The following is a 25242-nucleotide window of genomic DNA, read 5'->3' as shown; positions in this document are numbered from 1 at the left end:
TGTGTGTGTGTGTGTGTGTGTGTGTGTGTGTGTGTGTGTGTGTGTGTGTGTGTGTGCGTGTCTATACATATATATATATATATATATATATATATATATATATAAATATACTTAAATATATATATATATATATACATATATATATATATATATATATATATATATATATATATATATATATGTATATATTAAACAAGGAGGCTCGTCATGTGCGTTTGCTCATGAAGTTCCAATCCGAGACTATCATCATTTTTGACTTAATTGTCAAACAAAAAAAAAGAGAAAACCAAAGATAGATGTTTGAGTTTTAAAGAATCGTTTCACTCCCAAACCACTAATTGAAATACTTAATGTCATTCCTCATTACAGCGCTCACAAGTGTTGCCAATAAACAACTACGAGAAAAAAAGCAGGCAAAATAAGCAAAACTAAAAAAAAAATTAACGGCAAAAACTCCGTTAATATATCAAAATGTAAAAGCACCTAGTAAGCAACGTATGATGCAAAAGTGCAATCCCATTAAACCTTTACTGCATAAATTTTATTTAATCTTAAGTATGCAGCAGATAAACCTTTTCTCTAATATAACTAGAAAACAATTAAAAAGAAAAAGATGAGGCGAAATTCAAATAACAATCAACATTTTTATAAACCAAGTAATTTCAAACGGCTTAAAAATCCTTAGCTTTAATTAAACTAACTCTCAATAAATTTACTATAAATTCATTACGAAACTGATAGAAACTGTGTTTGGTTAGACTAAGCAAAAGACACGTACTAACGATGATAAAAACACCCTAGAAATTACAACCATTCTGCGAAAAAACAGATTATTGGGGCCGTTAAAAGCGTTAGCTATTACATAAATCTTGTTTTATTATCTTAATTGTTAGCTATATTAATTGAAGTAATATTATAATGAACGAATAAAAAAATTTACTTGGGCCTATTTTGAAAACGATTGGGCTCTGTTATTACGCGAACGTGGTAAAAGAAGAGAAAAAGTCACTAACATCGACCACTCTCAAAACAATAATGAAACGCATATTTTCAACGAAACAAAACATCCTAAGAAAATATCAGAAAAAAAAATTTAACTGCAAGGAATTAGATGGGAATTTTCAATGATGAGAATTAGTTACAAATTGACGAAAAGAACAACAAAAACTATACAAAAAACAATACAAATAACAAAAAACGAAAAAATAAAATAAAATTGAAAACGAATTAAACCGTAAACTTTAAGACTATTTGCCTTAGCTAACCTCATAGAGTAACATCAATTGTTCAATCCTTATCTAGAAGCCTACGAGATATCTCAGCAGTTTACGACTACATAAAGCATAAAAAAACTAAAATAAATCGGCGAAATCGAAAAAAATGAGACAAAAGGGTCGAAGCCATAAAGAAAAAGATATTTTGCTAAAACTTATTTCATCTTCAATTAACTCTTTAAAAACAAAAGGATTTTTCTTTCTTAGCTAAAACAGTTAAAAAAATGAACAATTTTGAACAAATATCTCCAAACAACGGAATCTTTGAGAAAACACGTAGTTTCAACCACTTTAAATTCAATAGCTCTCAACGGAAGACAATAAACACGCTACATTATTCTTCGATGGGGGAAAATGCTGTTTGTTGTGAAGCATTCAGCAATCAGACACCAAAATCGGTCTTATGACTATGAAAACAATAATAAATACAGATAAATACCAAAAACTCATTAGAAAAATGCGAGAAGAAAGAGTCGATGCCATTTAACCCAAAAGCTCTCCTCTGAAAACTTGATCCTTGATTCTCTCAACTTATTCTCTGAGATTTTGGGAACTATCAATATTAGGATATTGCGATAAAATTCCAAAACGAAAAATATTACGAAAAAGTTTTCTAAAAATAAAAATTATATATGGAAACTCGTCGTTTTGAAGTCATAAAGCCAATAATTAAAGATAAACAATTAGCCTGATTTATTTTGGTTGCAGAGCATTGCTGTGATTACTGAGAGTGACTTCCAGTTTGCAAAAATAAATTTAAGATCGGCTAACGTTTAGAAAAATGTTGAAAATTTACTTTTAAACAAATCATTGGGGCCGTTAAAAGCGTTAGCTATTACATAAATATTGTTTTATTATCTTAATTGTTAGCTAAATTAATTGAAGAAATATTATAATGAACAATTAAAAAAATTTACTTGGGCCTATTTTGAAAACGATTGGGCTCTGTTATTACGCGAAAGTGGTAAAGGAAGAGAAAAAGTCACTAATATCGACCACTCTCAAAACAATAATGAAACGCATATTTCCCCCGAAACAAAACATCCTAAAAAAATATCAGGAAAAAAATTAATTTAATTCCAAGGAGTTTGATGGGAATTTTCAATGATGAGAATTAGTTACAAGTTGACGAAAAGAACAACAAAAACTATACAAAAAACAATACACATAACAAAAAAAACGAAAAAATAAAATAAAATTGAAAACGAATTAAACCATAAACTTAAAGACTATTTGCCTTAGCTAACCTCATAGAGTAACATCAATTGTTCAATCCTTATCTAGAAGCCTACGAGATATCTCAGCAGTTTACGACTCCATAAAGCATAAAAAAAACTAAAATAAATCAGCGAAATCGAAAAAAAATGAGACAAAAGGGTCGAAGCCATAAAGAAAAAGATATTTTGCTAAAACTTATTTCATCTTCAATTAACTCCTTATAAACAATAGGATTTTTCTTTCTTTAGCTAAAAGAGTTCAAAAATTGAACAATTTTGAACAAATATCTCCAAACAACGGAATCTTTGAGAAAACCCGTAGTTTCAACCACTTCAAATTCAATAGCTCTCAACGGAAGACAATAAACACGCTACATTATTCTTCGATGGGGGAAAATGCTGTTTGTTGTGAACCAGTCAGCAATCAGACACCAAAATCGGTCTTATGACTATGAAAACAATAATAAATACAGGTAAATACCAAAAATTCATTAGAAAATTGCGAGAAGAAAGTGTCCATGCCATTTAACCCAAAAGCTCTCCTCTGAAAACTTGATCCTTGATTCTCTCAACTTATTCTCTGAGATATTGGGAACTATCAATATTAGGATAATGCGATAAAATTCCAAAAAGGAAAAATATTACGAAAAACTTTGCTAAAAATGAAAATTATATATGGAATTTCGTCGCTTTGAAGTCATAAAGCCAATAATTGAAGATAAACAATTAGCCCGATTTATTTTGGTTGCAGTGCATTACTGTGATTACTGAGAGTGACTTCCAGTTTGCAAAAATAAATTTAAGATCGGCTAATGTTCAGAAAAAAGTTGAAAATTTACTTTTAATGTCTTAACATCCATTAGCTCTCCTCTCAAAGCACTGGATAGTTTCAGTTAAAAATCATTAGGAGGACTATTGCACTTTTAGTCAACGTCACTATGTCATAGGGCTTCAAAAATTTAAAAAACTCAAAGAAAGCAAAATATCAAAAAAAAATTACGAACATTCAGTGTCGAAGACAAAAAAATATGAGCGATTCTTTGATAGCAAATTTTCTGTTCATTGGCTTTGTTTTCATTAACGGAACCTCGAGATGAAGGGTGACTACTCTTTTTTCTCAAACAAAAAAAATATAAAAGTTTTTCTAAAGAGACAGCACTCAAATAGAATTCAAATTTTTGATAGAAAACTTTTAATTGCCTTTCGTTTATAGGAACACCAAATGGATGCATTTTGTAGCGTGAAGGTTGCTTTTGAAATAAATTTTTTATGGTATATTTGATAATTCGAACAAGAATTACGCTAAAGTGAAAAAAAGTGAACCAAATATTCATATCCTGTGTTCAGATGAAACTTTCAATCCAGATAACTCCTCGAAAAAATACGAAATTCAAAAAAATTTTCTTCATTCCGATTTCTACGCTGGACGCGATTTTCAATGATACCACTCACATTTGTCTACGATGAATATATTGATCGGCCAAAATTGTCTGAACAGAAAAAATCCCATTTGAGTATATTGTTCCTCCCAAGTGGGGTCGGAACAAAAACTCAATTTTTTATCCAAATTCAAAAATTTATTCAACATGTCTAGAGGTACAGAATAAACTTCACTTCTACATGAGAAACAAAATCTGCAGTGCCAACCTGTGATATAAATTTCGTTGAACTAAATTACAATTGATATTAACGTATTGTGGAGTGTACAGCGGTATTGTAATTCTAGCAATGAAATTGATTAATGTGCTCAAATATTTAATAAAGTATTACAACTGAACCGTAGTACTGTTCCGCTTATCCTGTTAGTTTCCTGAAAGGTTTCCCTGCGTGTCCTGGAATTTTTTGGCACGTTTCCCCGCTTATCCTGGAGTTTCCCGTAAGGTTTCCTGCTTATCCTGGTATTTTCCTGCAAGATATCCCGCTTATCCTGGAATTTCCTGGAAGGTTTCCCGCTTATCCTGTTAAACTACTGCAAGGTATCGCTGCTTATCCTGGTAATTTCCTGGAAAGTTTCCCTGCTTATCCTGGTAATTTCCTGGAAAGTTTCCCGCTTCTCCTGGAATTTCCTGCAAGGTTTCCCTGCTTATCCTGCTAATTTCCTGCAAGGTTTCCCTGCTTATCCTGCTAGTTTCCTGAAAAGTTTCCCCGCTTATCCTGGTAATTTCCTGGAAGGTCTCCCCGCGTATCCTGGTAATTTCCTGAAAGGTTTCCCCGCTTATCCTGGTAACTTCCCGGTAATCACCTGGTTGTCCTGGTATTTTCCCGAAATCATGCCCGAATTTCCTGATAATTTCCCGACAAAGTTCCTGGTAATCCCGGTAACGATGTCGAGAAATTACCGTAAGTTACCATTAAATGTCAATCCCGGTGTGATTCCTGGTAATTTTCCCGCCGGGAAATCAGGGAAATTTATCGGGAAAATTCCATTTTTACCGGGAAGCATTGCACTGGGCAGATTCGAAAACCTTATTGCCAAAATTTCAAACTTGCGATTTGCGTACACCAAGCAAGGTTTAGTGTTTCCGCAAAACTATAAGGAAAACAAATCGACTTGCGTCTGACACCTGTACGGTTTATTGACGAACGTCATATTTTCTCAGTGACGTCATCAGAGTAATGAAACCTATTCACGCTTTCGTGCCATTTTTTTTCAATTCCGTCTCATATTTTCAAATTTGTTCTGCCGATAAGTGAATTTTGATCAGACATGTTGGTTTCTATTTTTGAAATTACCAAATTCAGCGATTAAAATGCGACGTATTTTGCTTTGTGTTTGTTAGCAATAAATATTAATAATCAAATATTAAATATTAACCATATACTACACTGCACGTATCGTCAAAAATAGACAAAGAACAAAAATACGCACAAAAGGTTTTTTATAACAAAAACCAGGTAATGGCAATCATATTGATGAGTAAAAAATTATATGTGACAAAACCAATTGTAATTCAGAATTCAAATCTGTCAAAAAAACTGACCGTTATTCATTTTACATATTCGACAAAATTACATTTTTCTCTTCTCTAAACTGTTATACGCGCTCAAAGGTCTAAAATAATGAGTAATTGTAACTTTCTTGTAATTTATTTTACTGTACTGAGCTGGAAAATTTTAGTCTCCAACGGGTCGAATTACACCAATGGAGTTCAACATGAGCAGAATATTCTAGAACATCTTTCAAGAGTTTTACCGCAAAGTTTTCCACCCGATGACCTACTGAACAAATCTGTCTTTGTGTTTGCGGACCTGAATCAAATTTCTGAGGTACCTCATTTTCGTTTCTTTTTCAAGTTGAAAAAATTAACAGCTTCATTTTAGCCATTTAAACTTCAACGAATTGGTTCAAATCTTGATTGCAAGATTTGTATGATTAGTTTCTGAAAAGATGGTACTAAAGTAAAGGCCGGGACCGAAATTCAAGTCTGTATCAGTACTGGGGTACGCCTAATTGTAAGTTTAGCAGTCTGGCAAATATGGATTTAGACTTACAAGTTTTCACCATGACTCAGACAAAACTGATATTTGTAAGAAGTGACAAGATCAAAGTTCTGAATCAATCCTGATAATAGAAAAGTTTTCATACAGAGCGGTTGCTCTATTTCTTTCTTTCTTTTTGACCTTGATGTTTCTACGTCTATAAAACGAAACTACGCAGGCCGTTTAAGAAAAGACGAGGCTTACGAAACAAGAAAAACGCAACCAATGGAAACAATATCTACATAAACGAGCCACTCCCTGAATCTGAGGCTCAAATCAAAGCAGAGGCTACGAAACGCAACTTAATTACAACAACACACAATTGCGTTGTTTCCGTGCGCGTTGCAAACAACGAACAAAACCTCAATTTGTTCGGGTGAACGAAATAGAAGAATTAGACAAGCTTACAACCATTAAAAAGCGTAATGTTCAAGACGATGATGTAGACGTCAGATCTCCCGCTGCCATACGACAAAAATAGTAAAATAAGATGAGAACTAGAAAACGAAATCTGAATCAAAATAATTGTTCTTGATTTATATTGAAATGTGCTTTCTGTTTCCATAACTCAAAAATTCTCATCATGTTCAACCGGAAGGGCAATTTTATTTTTTATTACGATTCTAAAAATTAGTATCATTTTTGCACCTGACACTACAGAAAAGCACCAGCTGGTTAAAATCTTTGGTTAGCAAAGTTCTCTGTCCTTAACTCTACTTGTGATTTCCGCAAGTAGTCTTTTCGGACTGTGATATACGCAGTCTTTTTAAAAGACAGGGGTTAAAGAAGAGTAAATTTGTAATCATTGTTCTTCTCTTCCTGTGATTTTTGCGGGAACTGATTCCATTTGATACTAAAAATCTGCTGAAAGTTTTTTTTGCTTTTTTTGCCTTTTCTGCTTTTGTCTTGAGTTTTTGTATTTTTTCATTTTCATTTATCAATCATTTGTAAACTTTTTACATTAGGCTGTGTCTGGCGGCCTGCGTAGCTAGTTAGATAATCAATTAAGTTAAAACTTCAACTCTTATCGATAAACATGTCGAACTGTTCCAAATCATGCTTGAAAACATTCGTTCACTAACCAAAAACTTTGATGATCTACAAGTTTTACTAAAAAGCCTAAACGAGAAACCGTCGGCAATCCGTCTGACGGAAACTTGGCTCAAGGAATTTCATAACACAAAATCAATGTTCCTAGAGGGTTAAAGACCTCTCGTTAATATCAACAGAAAAAAAGAGGAGATTGTGTTGCTATTTTATTTAAGAAATCTCTACAAGCAAAAGTTGTTTACTCGTGTAATTTAAATGGACTTCAGGCAATCACTATGAGAGTTACTTGAACCGTCGAAACCGTCATCTATGTAACTTGCAAGTATATTCCTCCCAATTCAGTTGACACGGAAACCCTTACAAAAATTGCGAGTTATTTTTTCAGTTTAATAATAGAACCGTAATCTTTTAATATTGTCTGCGGTGACTTTAATATCAACTTTTTGAAGAACAATCAGAAACGGGAGACGTTGAAGGAAATTATGAATTGATGTTGTATGAAAATAATTGATGAAAAATTAAATCACGCGAGAAACCGAATGCTCAAAATAAAATTTAGACATCTTTTTTTGCAATTTTACAGCAGATTTAAACGCTAAAAAACATGTATATCTGATCCTTATTCTGTATTTCTTGATTTTCAGACAGGAACACAGATGGAAAACAAACTTGAGTACATCACTGCAAGAAACTGGCAAAAACTTAAAAATATATCCCCTATTGAAAAAATAAATTTTATTCTGAGTCATGAAATATCAAAACTGGAAAGTTGTGAGAAATACAAGACAATTGATAACAAGTTTGAAGAGCCTCAAAATCTACTGAAATCAATTTTGGACAGATATTTTCCCAAGCAGGTTGTAGAAAACAAAAACCATCACAGCTGGGTTGATAACCAATAGAAAAGAGAAACTGCAAAAAAGAATTGGATGTTCAGTGAAAGTATGAAATCAAAAACAACTAAGGCAAAAGAAAAGTACCAAGAACAAAATAAAAAAGTCAATTGTATGGTGAAAGTAAAAATGAAACAATTTCATCATAAAATAATGAAAAAGCATGCAGCAAAATCGAACAGTAAACTTTTTCAATTAATAAGAAACCTTAGTGGAAATGAACGAGAAAAAGTACAAAATCTCATTCAAAAGGAAGTAAACTATTTCAATCACTTATTTGCAACAATTGGTGAAAATTTGAATTAAAAATTTAGACAAAGTGAGTGTTCACTAAAAATTCAACAAGTTCAATCTATGTTTTCGTTACCAACGAGTAAAAAAGAAGTTCTTAGAGTTGTCCGGGAGTCTAAGTCAAAATACAGCGAATGCTTTATGGATTCTATATATATATTTATAAAATCTGTAGCAGCTACAACCGCGCGCTACCTATCCAAACTGATTAACGCATGTTTACAGGAAGGCATTTTTCCGGACTCATTGAATATAGCATCAGTGATACCTCTACATAAAGAAGGTGAAAAAAGTGAACCCAATATCTCTCGTACCAACTCTTGGTAAAATTTTAGAAAAAAATATTCTAAATTGTTTTTCGAACTATTTCAAAGACTTTGAAATTTTAAACAGCAAACAATTCGGTGTTAGGGGGAAAAAGGAACTGTTGACGCAGTTAGAACTTTGGTTGAGTTGATACGATCATCAAAACATTCTTATACGGAGCACACCTATTGCACAATTTTAGATGTACGTAAAGTTTTCGATACTATTGACTGAAAAATTGTGCTCCAAAAGTTTAAAATGTATGGATTAAGGGGTCCTGTTTATACTATTTTGGAATCTTATTTGAAAAATAGGAAACAATTTGTACAGTCTGGACAAAGGAAGTCGCAAATGACAGAAGTCGAATACGGGGTACCACAACGGTATAAATTAGGCCCACTTCTTTTCATTGTTTATATAAATGATTTGAAAACCAACAGTCCATGCTCGAACTTCATTTTCTATGCTGATGATACTGCAGTTCACACAAAATCAAATAAAGCAAATGCTTGTCGGGATCATCAACAGATCTTATCTCAGACAGAAAACTGGCTTAAAATGAAGAAACTTACACTGAACACGGATAAAAGTAAAACCATGACCTTTAAGATTAGGCATGACAGAAATCATGTCTTTACAATGAACGGAAAGTGCCTTGAAAATCTTATTTTTTAAGTTATATGGGCATAACGATTGACAAAAAATTATGTTTTAGAGAACACTCGAAACGCGTAGAAGAAAAATTGGTAAAATTTTGCGGAATTTTCTGTAAATTGAGAAAAATTTTAAATCGCAGCCAATTGATCAAGATTTTCAACACTTATTTTAACCCAGTGGTTCAATAAGGGATTCTAGTCTTTGGGACTGCCAGTAATGCTACTATGCAGAAAATCGATGCAAAAATTAATAGAATACTAAAAGTAATCTTTTTTTTCGAAAGTTTGACTCAGTTTCTCTCATCAGAGAGAAATACATAGTTTTTTCGGCCCAGGAGCCATCATGGACATAAATCACTTCATTACACAAAATGAACTGTCAAAACTTTGCTCATACGAAAAACGAGTTGAAGCTGTGCCCCTTAATTCATCTTTTAACGAAAACAGTCTGTCAAAAAAAACGAAAACTCTTAAACGTTTTTCTCAACCTGGATTCTAATTTTGTAACAAAAGTGAAAAATTTAAGCGGTGCACAGTTAAATAATTTTGCTCACGAAAAGCTAGAAATTTATTTTTTTCTGAATGAACAACTCACTAGGTTAATTTATGGCTGAAAATGGAAACTTTATTCCTCAAAAATTATGACCAACTTGAAATCATTTTAATACTATCATTTTTTTCTTGCTATCACTTTAATTTTGATTTCCATTAAATAACTTTTACAATAAATAACATGAAATTTCTCTTCCGACTATGAGACGCCTGAAAACGGACCTTAATGTCTAATGGCGATCTTTCTGGTGCTCTTTGTTATATGTATTGATCAACTGTGTAAGTGCTCTACTTATTCTGTAAAGACACCAGTAAACAAATTATTATTATTATATAAAGACATTTAATGGGTCAGGATTATTATCCCAAGCCAACGTAATGTGACTTCTGTGTTTTGTGATATTATTATTCAATATTTTACGTGATATTTCGTCAACTCAGACTCTGTCCTTTCAGGAAGACATTGGAAAAGTACGCAATCAAAATTGAATGTGATAGACCTTCGATTTTTCATTTCCAAGAGCATATCTTTTTTAATTTAAATCAATTTCTAGCAAGTGTTTTGTTGATGAAAACAATGCAGAAAAAGAACTTTAAAAAAAAACTTTTGCCAAAAACAGCAACAAATCTATCAAATAACCACCTTAAAATGTTCTTCCCTGTAGTATGTTTTATAACCTGTCGTAGAAGTTGAAAGAACTCTCAGGAAAGATCTGCTGATCAATTCTAGTTAGTGATAAAATCTGGATTACATTTTAAACAAGCAAATGCTACTTTTTCAACAAATTGATAAATTAACTACTTTCACAATCAGCCAATTAAAGTTTACAAGTCAGATATAAAATACACATTTTTTCATTGAAATTTTTCTGGGGAAAATATTAGTCAACTGATTAATTAGGCATTGAAAGAAAAATTGAAATTTCCTATGATTACGCATGCAAAAAGAGACAAAAAATAAGGATGGGTTATATTAAACAAGATTTTCTCCGTTTTGAAATTTATGTAATAGTGTGCTCGTGTTCTCCAAAGGTACGTTTACGGGAAAGGTAATATACAAATATCATTTTGAGTTCACAACTCTCATGTTGTAAAAAAACTATAATAATAATATTAATAGTAAAAATAAAAATAATTTGGTTCCTGCGTAACAGCGGAACCGTGGAACAGCATTAGGCTAATGCGGCCTGTTCTCAGCTGCCCGTTGTTTCTTTTTATTCCCCACAATTCAGACTTTTCTTTTTATGAGCAGCATTGTTCTTTTTTTTGGTGACTATGGCCACTTTTTTTGCGTCTGAGACTTTCACGTAAAACTATCACTATATAGGTTGCAACTTTAGTCTGTGATAATAGTATTGTTTTGAAATATTCAGTTTTTTCAGCCTTGATTTTTAAAGATCAATAATATGCTCAATATTTTTTATTAAAAGGACGCAAAACTCTGAAAAAACTAGAAAACATGAGAGCACTGCAATAACCTGCAAACTTTTTAAAGTTAAAAAAAGCATTTCAAGTCTGAATTTCGTCGTAGCATCGGTTGAGCTATCAAATTTTTGTAACGTTTCATTTTTTCCGAACACGAAAATAGATATAGTTTTAAAAAATTAGCTGGAAATGTTAAAGTAACTCATGCGATTTTGTCAAACATTCCTGTTTTACAAATTGGATTTTGTGACATCTTTCATTATTGTATCAATACGCGCTTCGTGAATTTCCGAAATTCTTTTTTTTTCAGAATAAATAATCTGCTTGCTGGAAAAACCAGCGAGCAGATTATTTGTTTATTTGTTTAATTGTTTGTTTACAAATCGCTTGTTTTCTACATATTCCCTATTCTAGATACCACTTGATGCCCAACAGAATAAAAATGAGGTATAAAAAACCTGCTCCAGTCAAAATTTGAATTTTTTTGGCGATTGTTATCTCAAACATTCTCAGTTTTGTAGCAGCACTTTAAATTTATATTGATGCCGAAAGCGTAATGAGAAATTTGGAGACGTTCATATCGTAGTGGACAATAAAAATTGTGATAAAAATGTGCTGTCGAAAGTTCTAATTTTTTGGGCCAGCGAACAATAGAGCAAAAAATATTTGAACTTTTTAGACATATCTGGCGTTATGAACCCACGTTATGAACTGAGGTAGGGATGTGGTCCTTTACAACAGACATCAACTCCCAATTTTGTCGAACTGATGGTGAAAAAACTTTAAGGTTGATTGCTGTTTGGCTATAACTTTTGGTTTTAGTGTAAAAATAAATGAGAATCGACGCCAGATAATATACTGTGTGGAAGTACTGAAGGAAAATACTGAATGGAAATACTAGGGGAAAGTTTGAGAATTGCAGTCTTGAAGAAAAAACTATCAACTAATATTCAAAATAGGGTTTACGTCAAAAAAATATACTCTTGACAGACTTTGGGCAAGACAAGACTGTGGACGGGGAAACTGACCTGTGAAAAGACGATGTACAGGCCAATGAAACGTTTTTGTCTCGATTATAGGTCGATTGTAGGTTCTGAACTGTAATTCGGTTAATGTCTGATTGCCTTGCCTTCCGTATTACCTCTTTAATTCCACAAAGCGCATCTTAATTCATGTAAAATTGCCCTTAGTGTTCAAAATGGCGAAAGGAACGATTATACTTAACGGTTTACACGACTATTCAACAATAGACTATTGTAATTTCGTGTGGGTACAAAATACCCTATGTGACGGAATACCCAAAATTTACCCAAAATTTTACCCTATCATTAAAATTATGCGAACAACTATTTAGCATAATAATATCGCTTGTGTTGCCACGCAACCATAGCAAATTATACTGTAATAAAAGACTATAATTGGTATTATACTTTATATATGATAATTTCTCAAATTTGCGCAAAATTAATTCAAATATATTTGTAGGGGCAGTGGCTCGTAAAGTTCTCCTTAAAATTGCAGATTCTTTCATTGAGTCTAGATATCGACTAGGAAATTCAGTCATGAAATCATTATAAGTTTTTTATTTCAAAAACTATGAAGATGATGTTTAGGTGAATGAGAAAGAGGGATACTTGACAGTTCAGTTGTGGGTGTATGCCTTCTATTACTCCCCCTCTGCCTACTGGAATACGTCTGAGACCGGATGGCACTACTTCGTCACTGTCCCGACCGACACTTACTGGTCCGCGGACATAGGTGGGTGTCACTTTATCCCAGGCTTGTTTGTGACTCCAGAGCCAAATGGGATCTGTTCTGAAAGCCTAGTGAGCATAATACTCTACATAAAACTTTTACGCCTCCAGGAGCGCCTGTCATTTTGTGAATAGCAACATGTTGTATGATATTGACTTCTCAAAAAGAGTAAAAATCGACTGTGATGTGGTCCAATTTGCGGACGGTACTAATTTTTTATGCCAGTATTTTTTACAAGGACATCAGGACAAGTTTAAAATATTTTGACAATAATAGGTATAGTAAATTTCAAGAAAAAACATTAAAACTAAATAAGACAGAACTGCTTTACTTTACAAGCAGAAATGAAGCAATGACATATTTTATGCAGAATTAATGCTATAAGACTGCTCAAAACTAACGACTAGGTTTTCATCTTCATTCAAAGCTCACTTTTGAAACTCATTCAAACATTTTTCTGAAGAATTTGGCTATAAATATTTGCTCTTTTTTATCTTGTATGATCTCATATCAAACTAGAGACGAGGTTGAAAGTATTCAAATCAATCGCTCTCTCACATCTATCAATTAGTGGAATATTTATACTAATTTTGTCAGCTAATCATTTACAGTGGACATTTACAATTTAAATCGACAAATAAACGGGGCAAAAAATTTTGTTATATTTGAAGAAGTTTTGATCACTGTCAAGATATTTCACTCGAAGTTAATTTTTTGGCCAGCTGAACTTATTTATCACTACCAAGTTTGGTTTAGTTATGTTATGCAAAATTGATGCACAGAGGAACATCTGTAGCTTTTAAAAAGTAGCGTCTGCTGGCAAACCGCGGGTAACAGAAGAACGAAACAACTTGTTTTGCCAAAAAAAAAAAACAGAAAACAAAGGATTTTTATCGAAAAGCGCCCACAAATGGATTACCAAATCATATACGGTCAAAGAGTTGGGGTTGGATTGAAGAGAAATTTGGGGCAATTTATGTGTTTCTCTTACGATTAAAAGAAGAGGCACTAATCAATGATATTAAGATGTAAATATAATCTCAATTTCGGTTGAATAATCAAGCAATATAAATTTCAATTAAAAACTTGAAGGCACATCAGTGTGATTCCTATGAACACTTATGTTCTTTAAAACTCAAACATCGAAGATTAATCAGGTGAAAACTTTTTGATCAATTGGGATTCGAGCGCACTTAAGTTTGATAGGTGAAAAACTACCTGGTCTGAAAAACATTTTCAGCCAATAATAGGTGTTGATATGTGAATAAAAATTTCAATGCGATTCGAAAAAATTTGATCAGAAGTTGGTTTTCTCCTGGAATTCAGCCTGCGCTACACAAAGACCAATTATAAAATCTTCTCTTCCTGTCATAGAAAGACATATAAACGGGGTGAGGTAAACCATTATAATTGTGACTCACAATTTTTAGACAGAAGCAGATAGAAAAAAGTTCATGTCTCTTTCAAATTATTATTCCGATTAAACTCCGATAAAAAATTTGTATTAACTAGGATTGCAACAATGATCAAATAAACCAAAAACAATTTTAATTTTTGCGGTTGTTTTTCTTATACATAAATGATGTTTTTCTTATACACAAATGAATGGATATTTAGTTACTCGTTTCGTATGAAACAAAGAAAAGCAACAATTTTGACGTTCAATCAGTACGATAAAAAAAACAGTATAAATAAAACAATCGCAAAGCAAATTTGTCCACGATTTATCATAAAAATTTGAACGTGAAGGTCACATAAAAACATCTATGAGGGTTTTTGTGACACTCTTAAGCAGACAAAAGCAAATGTTCGTTTTTCATTAAAAAATAATTTATTCGAGGCTAATTTACATTACTTATATTGGAAATATTAGCAAAAAACTTTAACGCACAGTGCTAGGTCAGCCTTCTTGTTAAAAAGAGGGGTACAAAACCCACAATTGACTTATTGATGATAAAATTTTTTGAGAAAACCGCAACCCTAGAACAAGTTTTGTAATTTTTTTGTCGAGCTATAAGCGAGTTGAACAGAGACAAATAGTCGTAAATTAATTAATACGCAATTTCAAAGATTGAGCCAAACCGTGCATCCTGGTCTCTTTCAAATTATCTCGCGCTTCAAATGTCAAATGACCATTTCTTTCCTAATTAAAATGACATATTGAAAATTGGGCTATTAGGGCTCATATGTAGCAATTAGGGCTCAAAAATGCCTGTTCAAAAAACGTTTCAATTAACTATGTTTTCCGATGTGTTGACTGCACAGAGATTGACTCTCAATTTTTAAATGTTCGATAAACTCAGCTATTTGCACAGTACTAAAATACTATTGTTTTTACTAAGACAAGTTCAAGACCAGTCATAAAGCCGGCAAATTTTTTGGTAATTGCATCAAATTTTTGTTTAAAGTGTCATTTCGATGAACATTAAGATCTATCCGACAGACTTCGGTATATATTAGTATTGAGATTCCAAAATATAATCGCAACCAACCTCAGATATGGCTATATTACTGAAACAATTATTTTACTTACAATTGAGGCAACCGTCCGTGGTATAATGTGGCACAATTGGGTCTTGATTTGAGGACCCGGGCTGAGGTTTCAACGCTGAAAGTTGCGAGAAATGTATATTGAGTTTTTCCTATTATAGTCTTCAACGAAAATATAGCACTCATTATGGTATATCTCCAGTGATTCTGGAATTTTTATCGTGTAAGATCTGATAAGGTTCTGATCAAAAATCTTTATCGTGTAAGATCTTATCTGTAAAACATGATAAAAATAAAAGATATTTATCAGAATTACAGGAAAATAATTCATTTTTGCTGAAGTGTTATCTTATAAGATCTGATAAGTATCTTATCAGATTTTCAAAAAAAAATAATTCAATTTTGCTGTATTGTTATCTTATCAGATCTGTTAAATATCTTATCAGATATTACACGGTAAAAATTCACGTAGGGCTGAATTTTTATTCTGTAAGGTCTGATAAGACACGTTTTAATGATTTCAATATAACCGTATAACGTAGACTGATAACGATAAATTCAGTTATTTGAGCAAAATTAAAATACTTTTGTTCTTACTAAGACAAGCTCAATACCAGTCATAAAACCGGCAAGTTCTTTGTAATTGCATAAACTTTGTTTAAGTGTCATTTTGATGAGTTCGTTAACATCTATCCGGCACACTTCCGTATCTTTTAGTTTTGAGATTCCAAAATATAATCACAACAACCTCAGAATTGGCTATATTACTGAAACAATTATTTTACTCACAATTGAGGTACACGTCCAGGGTGTAATGTGGCTCAATTGGGCCTTGATTTGAGGACCTGGGCTGAGGTTTCGACGCTGAAAGTTGCCAGGAAAGTATATTGAGTTTTCCCTATTATAGTCTTCAACGAATTTATAGCACTTATTATGGTGTAACTCCAGTGATTTTGGAATTTTTTATCGTGTAAGATCTGATAAGGTTCTGATCAAAAATCTTTATTATGTAAGATCTTATCTGTCTTACACGATAAAAATTCTGCCCTACGTGAACTTTTATCGTGTAAGAGCTGATAAGATACTTATCAGGTCTTATAAGAGAAAATTTCAATTCTGCTGAACTGTTATCTCATAATATCTGATAAATATCTTATCAGATTTTATAAAATAATAATCCAGTTTTGCTGAATTGTTATCTTACAAGATCTGTTAAGTACCTTATGGGATCTTACACGATAAAAATTCACGTAATTTTTATCGTGTAAGATCGGATGAGACATGTTTTAATCATTTCAGTATAACCGTATAACGTAGTCAAGTTCCCATGAAAAAAATAATAATCGGTAAACTAAACAATAATGAAACAAAAACTATTTGTTGATTCTATTTTGGCAGCATTTTTACTCTGATTGTTAACTAGGTACTATGGCTAAACTTAGCAGTCCAATACAGCTTCTGTCTTTGAAGAAAATTTTTCAGCCTAGTTTGATAATCACCACCTCAGAGAAAGCCCTTAATACTCGAATAACTTTTTCTAGCATACTTTATAAGTCTCAAAAGACAATATAAGATAATTTTCTCTTTGTTGCTTTGACATTTAAATGTTGCATGCTGTAGCTTTTTGGCTACTGCTTGAAAGCAATCCCTAAATTGTCTTCAATATGAAGAACTGGTCACACATAAAAATTTTTCTATTGTATAAGATTGATAAAAATCGTATCAAAATATGAGTCATATCTTTCCGAATGTTTATCTTACAAGACGTTATAAGATTCTTATAAGATCTTAAATGCTAAACATTTTTGGTCAGGTAGAATTTTTATTTTGTAAGATCTGACAAAAGTGAACTTCCAGCGTGTATGATCTTATCAGACCTGACAAAAATTTTTATCGTGTAAGATCTGATAAGTTTCTGATCAAAAATCTTTATTATGTAAGATATTATCTGTCTTACACGATAAAAATTCCGCCCTACGTGAACTTTTATCGTATAAAAGATGATAAGATATTTATCAAGTCTCATAAGAGAATATTTCAATTCTGCTGAACTGTTATCTCATAATATCTGATAAATATCTTATCAGATTTTATAAAATAATAATTCAGTTTTGCTGAATTGTTATCTTACAAGATCTGTTAAGTACCTTATGGGATCTTACACGATGAAAGTTCACGTAATTTTTATCGTGTAAGATCGGATGAGACATGTTTTAATCATTTCAGTATAACCGTATAACGTAGACAATTTCCTATGAAAAAAATAATAATCGGTAAACTAACCAATAATGAAACAAAAAATATTTGTTGATTCTATTTTGGCAGCATTTTTACACTTAGTGTTAACTAGGTACTATGGCTAAACTTAGCAGTCTAATACAGCTTCTGTCTTTGAAGAAAAATTTTCAGCCTAGTTTGATAATCACCACCTAAGAGAAAGCCCTTAACACTCGAATAACCTTTTCTAGAATACTTTTTAATTCTCAAAAGACAATATAAGATAATTTTCTCTTTGTTGCTTTGACATTTAATTGTTGCATGCTGTAGCTTTTTGGCTACTGTTTGAAAGCAATCCCTGAATTGCCTGCAATATGAAGAACTTGTCACACATAAAATTTTTTTTATTGTATAAGATCTGATAAAAATCGTATCAAAATTTGAGTCATATCTTTCCAAATGTTTATCTTACAAGATCTTATAAGATTCTTATAAGATCTTAATTGATAAACATTTTTGGTCAGGTAGAATTTTTATTGTGTAATATCTGAGAAAAGTGAACTTCCATCGTGTAAGATCTTATCAGACCTGACAAAAATTTTTATCGTGTAAGATCTGATAAGTTTCTGATCAAAAATCTTTATTATGTAAGATATTATCTGTCTTACACGATAAAAATTCCGCCCTACGTGAACTTTTATCGTATAAAAGATGATAAGATATTTATCAAGTCTCATAAGAGAATATTTCAATTCTGCTGAACTGTTATCTCATAATATCTGATAAATATCTTATCAGATTTTATAAAATAATAATTCAGTTTTGCTGAATTGTTATCTTACAAGATCTGTTAAGTACCTTATGGGATCTTACACGATGAAAGTTCACGTAATTTTTATCGTGTAAGATCGGATGAGACATGTTTTAATCATTTCAGTATAACCGTATAACGTAGACAATTTCCTATGAAAAAAATAATAATCGGTAAACTAACCAATAATGAAACAAAAAATATTTGTTGATTCTATTTTGGCAGCATTTTTACACTTAGTGTTAACTAGGTACTATGGCTAAACTTAGCAGTCTAATACAGCTTCTGTCTTTGAAGAAAAATTTTCAGCCTAGTTTGATAATCACCACCTAAGAGAAAGCCCTTAACACTCGAATAACCTTTTCTAGAATACTTTTTAATTCTCAAAAGACAATATAAGATAATTTTCTCTTTGTTGCTTTGACATTTAATTGTTGCATGCTGTAGCTTTTTGGCTACTGTTTGAAAGCAATCCCTGAATTGCCTGCAATATGAAGAACTTGTCACACATAAAATTTTTTTTATTGTATAAGATCTGATAAAAATCGTATCAAAATTTGAGTCATATCTTTCCAAATGTTTATCTTACAAGATCTTATAAGATTCTTATAAGATCTTAATTGATAAACATTTTTGGTCAGGTAGAATTTTTATTGTGTAATATCTGAGAAAAGTGAACTTCCATCGTGTAAGATCTTATCAGACCTGACAAAAATTTTTATCGTGTAAGACCTGATAAATTGTCTTACGAAGTCTTAGTCAGGCGACGCATTATCATATAAGTGCTTATAAGACAATTTTCTAAGAAATTGTAAGATCTTACACAATAAAAATTCTCAAATGTCTGGGGAATTACAATGATGATGGGGGGAGGCTATAGTTTGTATGACCTATAAGTTATATGACCAGAGGCTATAGTGGGAAAGAACCGGATTTTTTAAAATGTCCAAAATTGCTTCAGTACCTCTAGACGCAACTCAAATCAAGTACCAGTCATACAACCGGCAAGTGGTCTATAACTTTGGAATGGTGTTGTTCTGGACGTCAATGGTGACAATGAACATTGCCTGTTCTTTCGACATCACTTCATTCCCTTTCGACAAACACCAGTGCGATGTTCGAATTGGATCTTGGGTTTCGGATAGACAAATATTCCAAATACGTAAGTTGTTTTTTTTTCATTAATTTAATCTAAGATTATTGTTTTCATTTATTTAAGGTACCTTTCGTTATGGTCAACCCAGGTTGAGGCCTCGACTTATGAAAAGATCATGCTCGACCTAAAGTGGGTATGAAAAGATCATACTCGACCTAAAATAGGTACGAAAAGATCATGCTCGACCTAAAATAGGTACGAAAAGATCATGCTCGACCCAAATTGCCTATGAAAAGACTTTAGCTCGACTTTCATTGTCATCTCGACTTTAGCTCGACCCAATTTAGCTGAAAGTTTACCTTCAATTTAAATTAGGTTGATATAAACTCATATCGGTAAATTAACCCTAACTTTTTTAATTGTGTATTTTCGTGTGACAAATAAATTATTTAGTTCATTTATGGAACGAAATGATTTTCTAAGTCTGGTTTCATTAAATAGTAACTTATTATCAGTTAAGGCTACAAGTCAGAGTAAGACACTTCGACTCATGACAGATCCAAAAAGTCTATTGGGCTGGGGGGGGGCTAATACTGCCTAAAATAGAGCAAATGCCATTTCATACCAATTTTTGGTCGACCTTGGTCTTTTTGTACGTCGAGCACTAAACTAGGGCCCACTCAATAGGAGGGACCACAATTATGGGTGCACTTATTTACTGCCCGTTTTGTGCCTACCTCATCAGTTAAGAAAAAATAAAGTTAGAGAAATAACAGTTTACTTTTTAAGTGCATCGCACTCTTTAACCATTTGGTTTTTTGTGCAGGTATGCAATTGGCAAACACACAACTGGGCAGAAATTTAAACATACTTTTGTTGAAGGAAAAAATCTATAACGACTTTGGCAGTGGCTTCGTAGTCACTAGTTGATATGCAGTGAATTGGTTTAGCTGAAAAGAATGCTGAATTTCTTTGTCTTCTAAAAATTTTCTTGAAAAAATTATCAACTTTTAGCTTCAAGAATGACAAAATTTGTATTTCTTAGACGTCCAAAATCTTTTCCTGAAATTAAATCCAAATAGTTTTTAATCAAAATTAACTTTTGATATTTTTTCAACCAGATTATTCTCTTTCTCACAAAATTTTGATATTGTTAACAAAAACAGCTTTACAGGATTTAGTTTGGGAAAGTACATTCAAATGAGTGCTTAGCTCACATAACTTGATAGCAAAAAGGTGAGTGCTACATCAGATAAATGAAACACATGAACCTCAGGAATTGAGAACATCTGAGAAAATGTTACCTACCAAAAGCAATTATCACAGATGGGATTCTTTTGCAAAAATAGGCTAGATGAAATCAATTCTCGCGGTAATTAAGAGCTGATATCAAGTATTAAATTAATGTTGTGAGATGAACAAGTAAATGTAAGGCAGTTGAAACGCTAAATTCACTCAGCATTGTGAAATAACGTAACGTCCAGTCATTGAGTTTTAAAAAAGTACATGCAACTTTTTGCGACTACTGATTTTGAGGATTGTACAGTATGAGTTATTAATATGATACGTTACTTTACACTCAATCACTCATTTCCCCATCATTTTTGTTAAACAGGGTTGCTCCAGCACAGCGGGGAACATTATTTTTTGTTGCAAATCAATTTCAATTTTTCAAACAATTTAATCAAAAAGACAGGCGCTTCTTGCGGTTTTGTTTTTTAAGAATGGAATTTATTTGACGTTGTAATTTTAGTCATTTTCTTTAATTTATTCAAAATTATAAAATATCTGACGTTAGTATTCAGATATATTAAGGAGATTTAAAATTTTACAATTGGAACTAATTGTTGTTGAATTTTATCCACTTGCACTTGCATATTGTTTCGTTTTTTTTTGTAATAATCTACCAATGGCAATTCTACTCCATAAAACAACCTAATGAAAAATAAAAAGTTTTATGTATATGTTTAAAAATGTTATTTGCATTTGTAAAAACTTGATTTAATTATTTTGGAACTATTTTTTGAATTCAATATTTTGCTGATAATTTTATCAAATTTTATCAAATAAATTTGCTCCAAATTGTCGGAGTGTTTGTACGACACTATTTTATTAGAGTAAGCATTTGTAGACAGCAGTTAGGCTAATGAAAATTGTTTCACGTTTGCTTCATTTCATCAGCTACATTTTTCCATGATGTTTTTTTCAGGTAAGCGTGAACAACAGCTATAAAAATTTTTTTGCTGTTGTGCACGGTCAACGTCACGCTTACTTATACCGTCAATGTTGTTTACAGTTGCTGTATAAAAGTTTCACGAGAGTTAAAAACGTGTCAATTAGACTAGAATGAAAACGCCTCACCGATGGTTATTTAACTGATTCTTTTGCAATATTGCATGCAAGATTTGCAAAACTAAACGGCTTAAATGGATAAAATAATAATTTTGCAACTACATAGATTGCGGCTTGAGTATTATTTCTGATTTAATGATTTAATGGTCTCTGAGTTGGGTCTTAAATAATTTAAAAGATTTGAAGCTTTTATGACTCTAAGATTTTGTCTAATTGATTAGATTAGATTAGATTTGATTGTCCAAACGCTGTATAAAAAGTACAATGAATTAGAACAATCAGCGTTAGAAAGAAATTCAAATAGGCCGGAACCTGTCTTGCGGTGATGCCTCTTTTCAAGCACATTGACTAAATGAAGCATAACCTGAAAAGCTAATTCACTGACCCCTACCATTTTTGTTTTAAAAGGAATTGGTTTCTGTGTGTATAATTATCTATAAGTTTATGTAAAAATGTTGGAAGTTTTGTTTTGGATAGCGTTAAGAAATTTTTAATTATTTTGATGCCCAGTTTTACGAAAGCATTGAAGATCTTAAATTGAAACAATTTTGCAATTATTTAATTGTGGAAAATGAGCACACTATCTGTGAAAATAAATAATAAAAATCCGTCACTGCTATCAGCGGTTAGCGTATTGGTTTTTCACCTCGGACAACACTAAAAACTGATCTACAAAATGCACCACCTTCAACGTAATTGAAATTCAATATAGTTTCAAAATTTCAGAAGACTTTTTGTATTTCTCTCTACCTAAGACGTTATAATTGCATCTTTTATTCAGTTCTTCTTGCCTGATAAATAATTTACATAAGCTTTTTTTGTAAAAAATGAAGATAAAAATTCATAGAAATTTGTATCCTAATTCTAGTATTCTGAGTTTCAGAGCCGTACATAATAAGCGACGGAATGCCTTTGGAGTTCTACCAAGAGAATGATGCGTGGGATTTGGAAAAACCTGTTCACGCCACCCTCACATCCCGAACATGGGACGGGGAAAGCATCTACGACATAGTGGAATTCCACCTCAAACTCAGAAGGCGGCATTTATTCCACATTTTAATATTCGTCATACCAAATTCAATTCTCTACCTTTTATCCGGACTGGTATTCATAATTCCAGTTGAATCCGGGGAAAAGATTTCATACGCGATTACGATTCTTTTAGCCCAGTTTGTGTCATTGGGTATGATTTACGATTTGTTGCCGCCGAGTTCGCTGACTTTTCCAAGAGTGGGATACTTTTGCGAGGCTGCTATTTGCCACATGGCTATTGACGTTCTCTTCACAATTTTAGGTAACATCCCCCCTCCCCCAGCCCCGGTGAAAAGGCCTCGCTTAACAAATTGAAGCACGTCTTTAACCTTGATAATGGTTTTAGCAGACTTATAGCATTGGAGACCATTATCGTGAAAGATTCTAGCAATATCTTACAAGATTGAGCCAGCGAATTAAAGAAGACTTCACGATTTCTTAAAAGTATATTGTCGTTCATCAGCACGACTTTTTCATTGTTTCTCACAGATCTGTCCGTCATTTTCTCCTTCTATAAAATCTACGATACTTTAACTGAGGCTTCGCGCTCATCAAAGATGTGGGCAAAATAAGGTTGGGTAATAATATGCCCCCCCCCCCCCCCCACCCCCCACCCCAAGATGGGGCATATAACAGGATGAGAAAATGTTTCCGCCAAAAGTCTTCTTTGAAACTGGATTTGTGATTAACAATTTTGACTTTTCAGTTGTGAAGTTTCATTTCTACGGTACGACACACAAAATGAGTGCAAAACTTCGCAACCTGTTACAAAGCAGAGCGATGCCTCTCTTCGGTTTGAAGCCCTTCACGAGATCAAACGTCCGGGAACCTCATCAATTTGATCACACCTATCTGAAAGAAGCAATTTCAAATTCTACCGGAAGTAACAATTCAATCACGCCTTTGACTATTTCAAAGAAGTTGAGTGAAGTTGAAAATAAATTTCAAAATGCAGACAAAAAAGCTGTGATTGAACAAGATTCGCAATCTGAATGTAAATTTTCTGAAGAGTTGATTTGGAACCATTTCGCTCGATTTCTAGACCGCTTGTTTTTGTATACTCATATGGTGATCTCAATTTTCGTAATAATGTTTGCAGCTTTCTATTGATAAATTGATAAAATAGATTAGTTAATGTTGTGAGTAATCTTTGATGTTTTACCAACTGTTTCCTTCTTTTTCGTTTGTTTGCGGCTTAGCTCACTTAAGAATTAACAATTAGGTTTTACTTCTTTTATTGACACTCAATACTCATATATGATGATGATCATGGCAGATTTGAGCAATTGCTTAACTTTTATATTCCTGGGTTGGAAACGACTGACTTGTAAGAACTTTGTAGGTTTACTTCAAGTCAATACAATGCTATACTCCACCTTGCATGTTTTTCTGCCGAAAAGTTACAAAAAAAATTACAAGTTACCATCAAACTTACAAGTTAATCGTTCAAAATAGTAGATTATTGTTCCGACCCCCACTTTAGTGGGGAGGGAGGAACTATATACTCCACTGGGTTTTTTTTTGTTCAGTCAATTTTGGCCGATCGATATATTCATCGTAGAGAATTGTGAGTGGTATCATTGAAAAGCCCGTCCAGCGTAGAATACGGAATTAAAAAGATTTTTTCGATTTTCGGTTTTTACAGGGAGTTATCGAGGTTTAAAGTTTTGTGAACATTCTTCTGTTTTTGTTCACATTTTCAGTAATTTTTGCTAAAATTTGGCACAATTTTGCTAATATAATTCAACATAAGTTAAATTTTTTAACGGCAGAGTGTTGTTGTTACCATTAGAGATAGAACAGCGTTGTTGAATTGTTTGATTGAAGTTTTTTGGCTAAAATTTTTGATAAAATTTTCAAAAATCAAAATTTTTTATTTAAAATGGCACAAAATATTTTTTTTTGGTCCACTTTGTCAAAGTTTGCCAGACTTAGTGACCTAGTAACCTTAAAGCAGACTCCCTAATCTGAACAAAAGCGCTAATTGCAATTAGGTGCCGTATGAAAGTGTTCTGGAATTAAAACTTTGACGGTTTTTGCAGATTTAACTCGATAATGATACAAAATCTTTCTTTTTTTATTATTCGAAGAATTCCACGCAACAATTGGTCTAATTCGCAAATACTTGGAACACTTGGTCTGTTTGCTGGGTGCGCAAAAAAATCAGGGAGAGGTTTGACAATAGCATGGATTCTTAGAATCAGAGACTTTTTGGTTTTTATTTTAATTACTGACAATGTTTTTTATTCACGGCTCCGTTAATGACAACTCCAATTTACATTGAGGCCAAATGTAGATACAGTTTGTTTTCAGAGAACCAAAGGCTTTTATGGCTTTGAGGAAGA

At 32.5% G+C, this 25242-nt stretch overlaps 2 protein-coding genes across 3 annotated transcripts in view; one reads left to right on the top strand and one right to left on the bottom strand.

The window, feature by feature from the left end:
• The window catches only part of LOC142349594 (glutaminyl-peptide cyclotransferase-like), a 183108-nt gene that overhangs the window by 79364 nt on the left and 78502 nt on the right, over positions 1–25242 (bottom strand). The gene's annotated exons all lie outside the window — the stretch shown is intronic.
• LOC142349276 (neuronal acetylcholine receptor subunit beta-3-like) lies at positions 5324–24086 on the top strand. Of its 2 annotated transcripts, none has more exons than XM_075400732.1 (5): positions 5324–5758; positions 12758–12902; positions 19379–19579; positions 22749–23159; positions 23604–24086. In XM_075400732.1, exons 1-5 carry the CDS (start codon positions 5552–5554, stop codon positions 24005–24007), a joined length of 1368 nt encoding a protein of 455 aa, XP_075256847.1. In that variant the 5' UTR covers positions 5324–5551; the 3' UTR covers positions 24008–24086. The 2 variants fall into 2 exon arrangements, with proteins under 2 accessions (XP_075256847.1, XP_075256846.1); XM_075400731.1 differs by having other exon boundaries at positions 22743–23159.

This window comes from Convolutriloba macropyga, chromosome 11 (assembly GCF_964194025.1).
Source record: "Convolutriloba macropyga chromosome 11, txConMacr16.3, whole genome shotgun sequence".
Lineage (NCBI taxonomy): Eukaryota > Metazoa > Xenacoelomorpha > Acoela > Convolutidae > Convolutriloba > Convolutriloba macropyga.
Note: the sequence above shows the minus strand (reverse complement) of the source record. Positions and strands in the feature narration are given on the sequence as shown.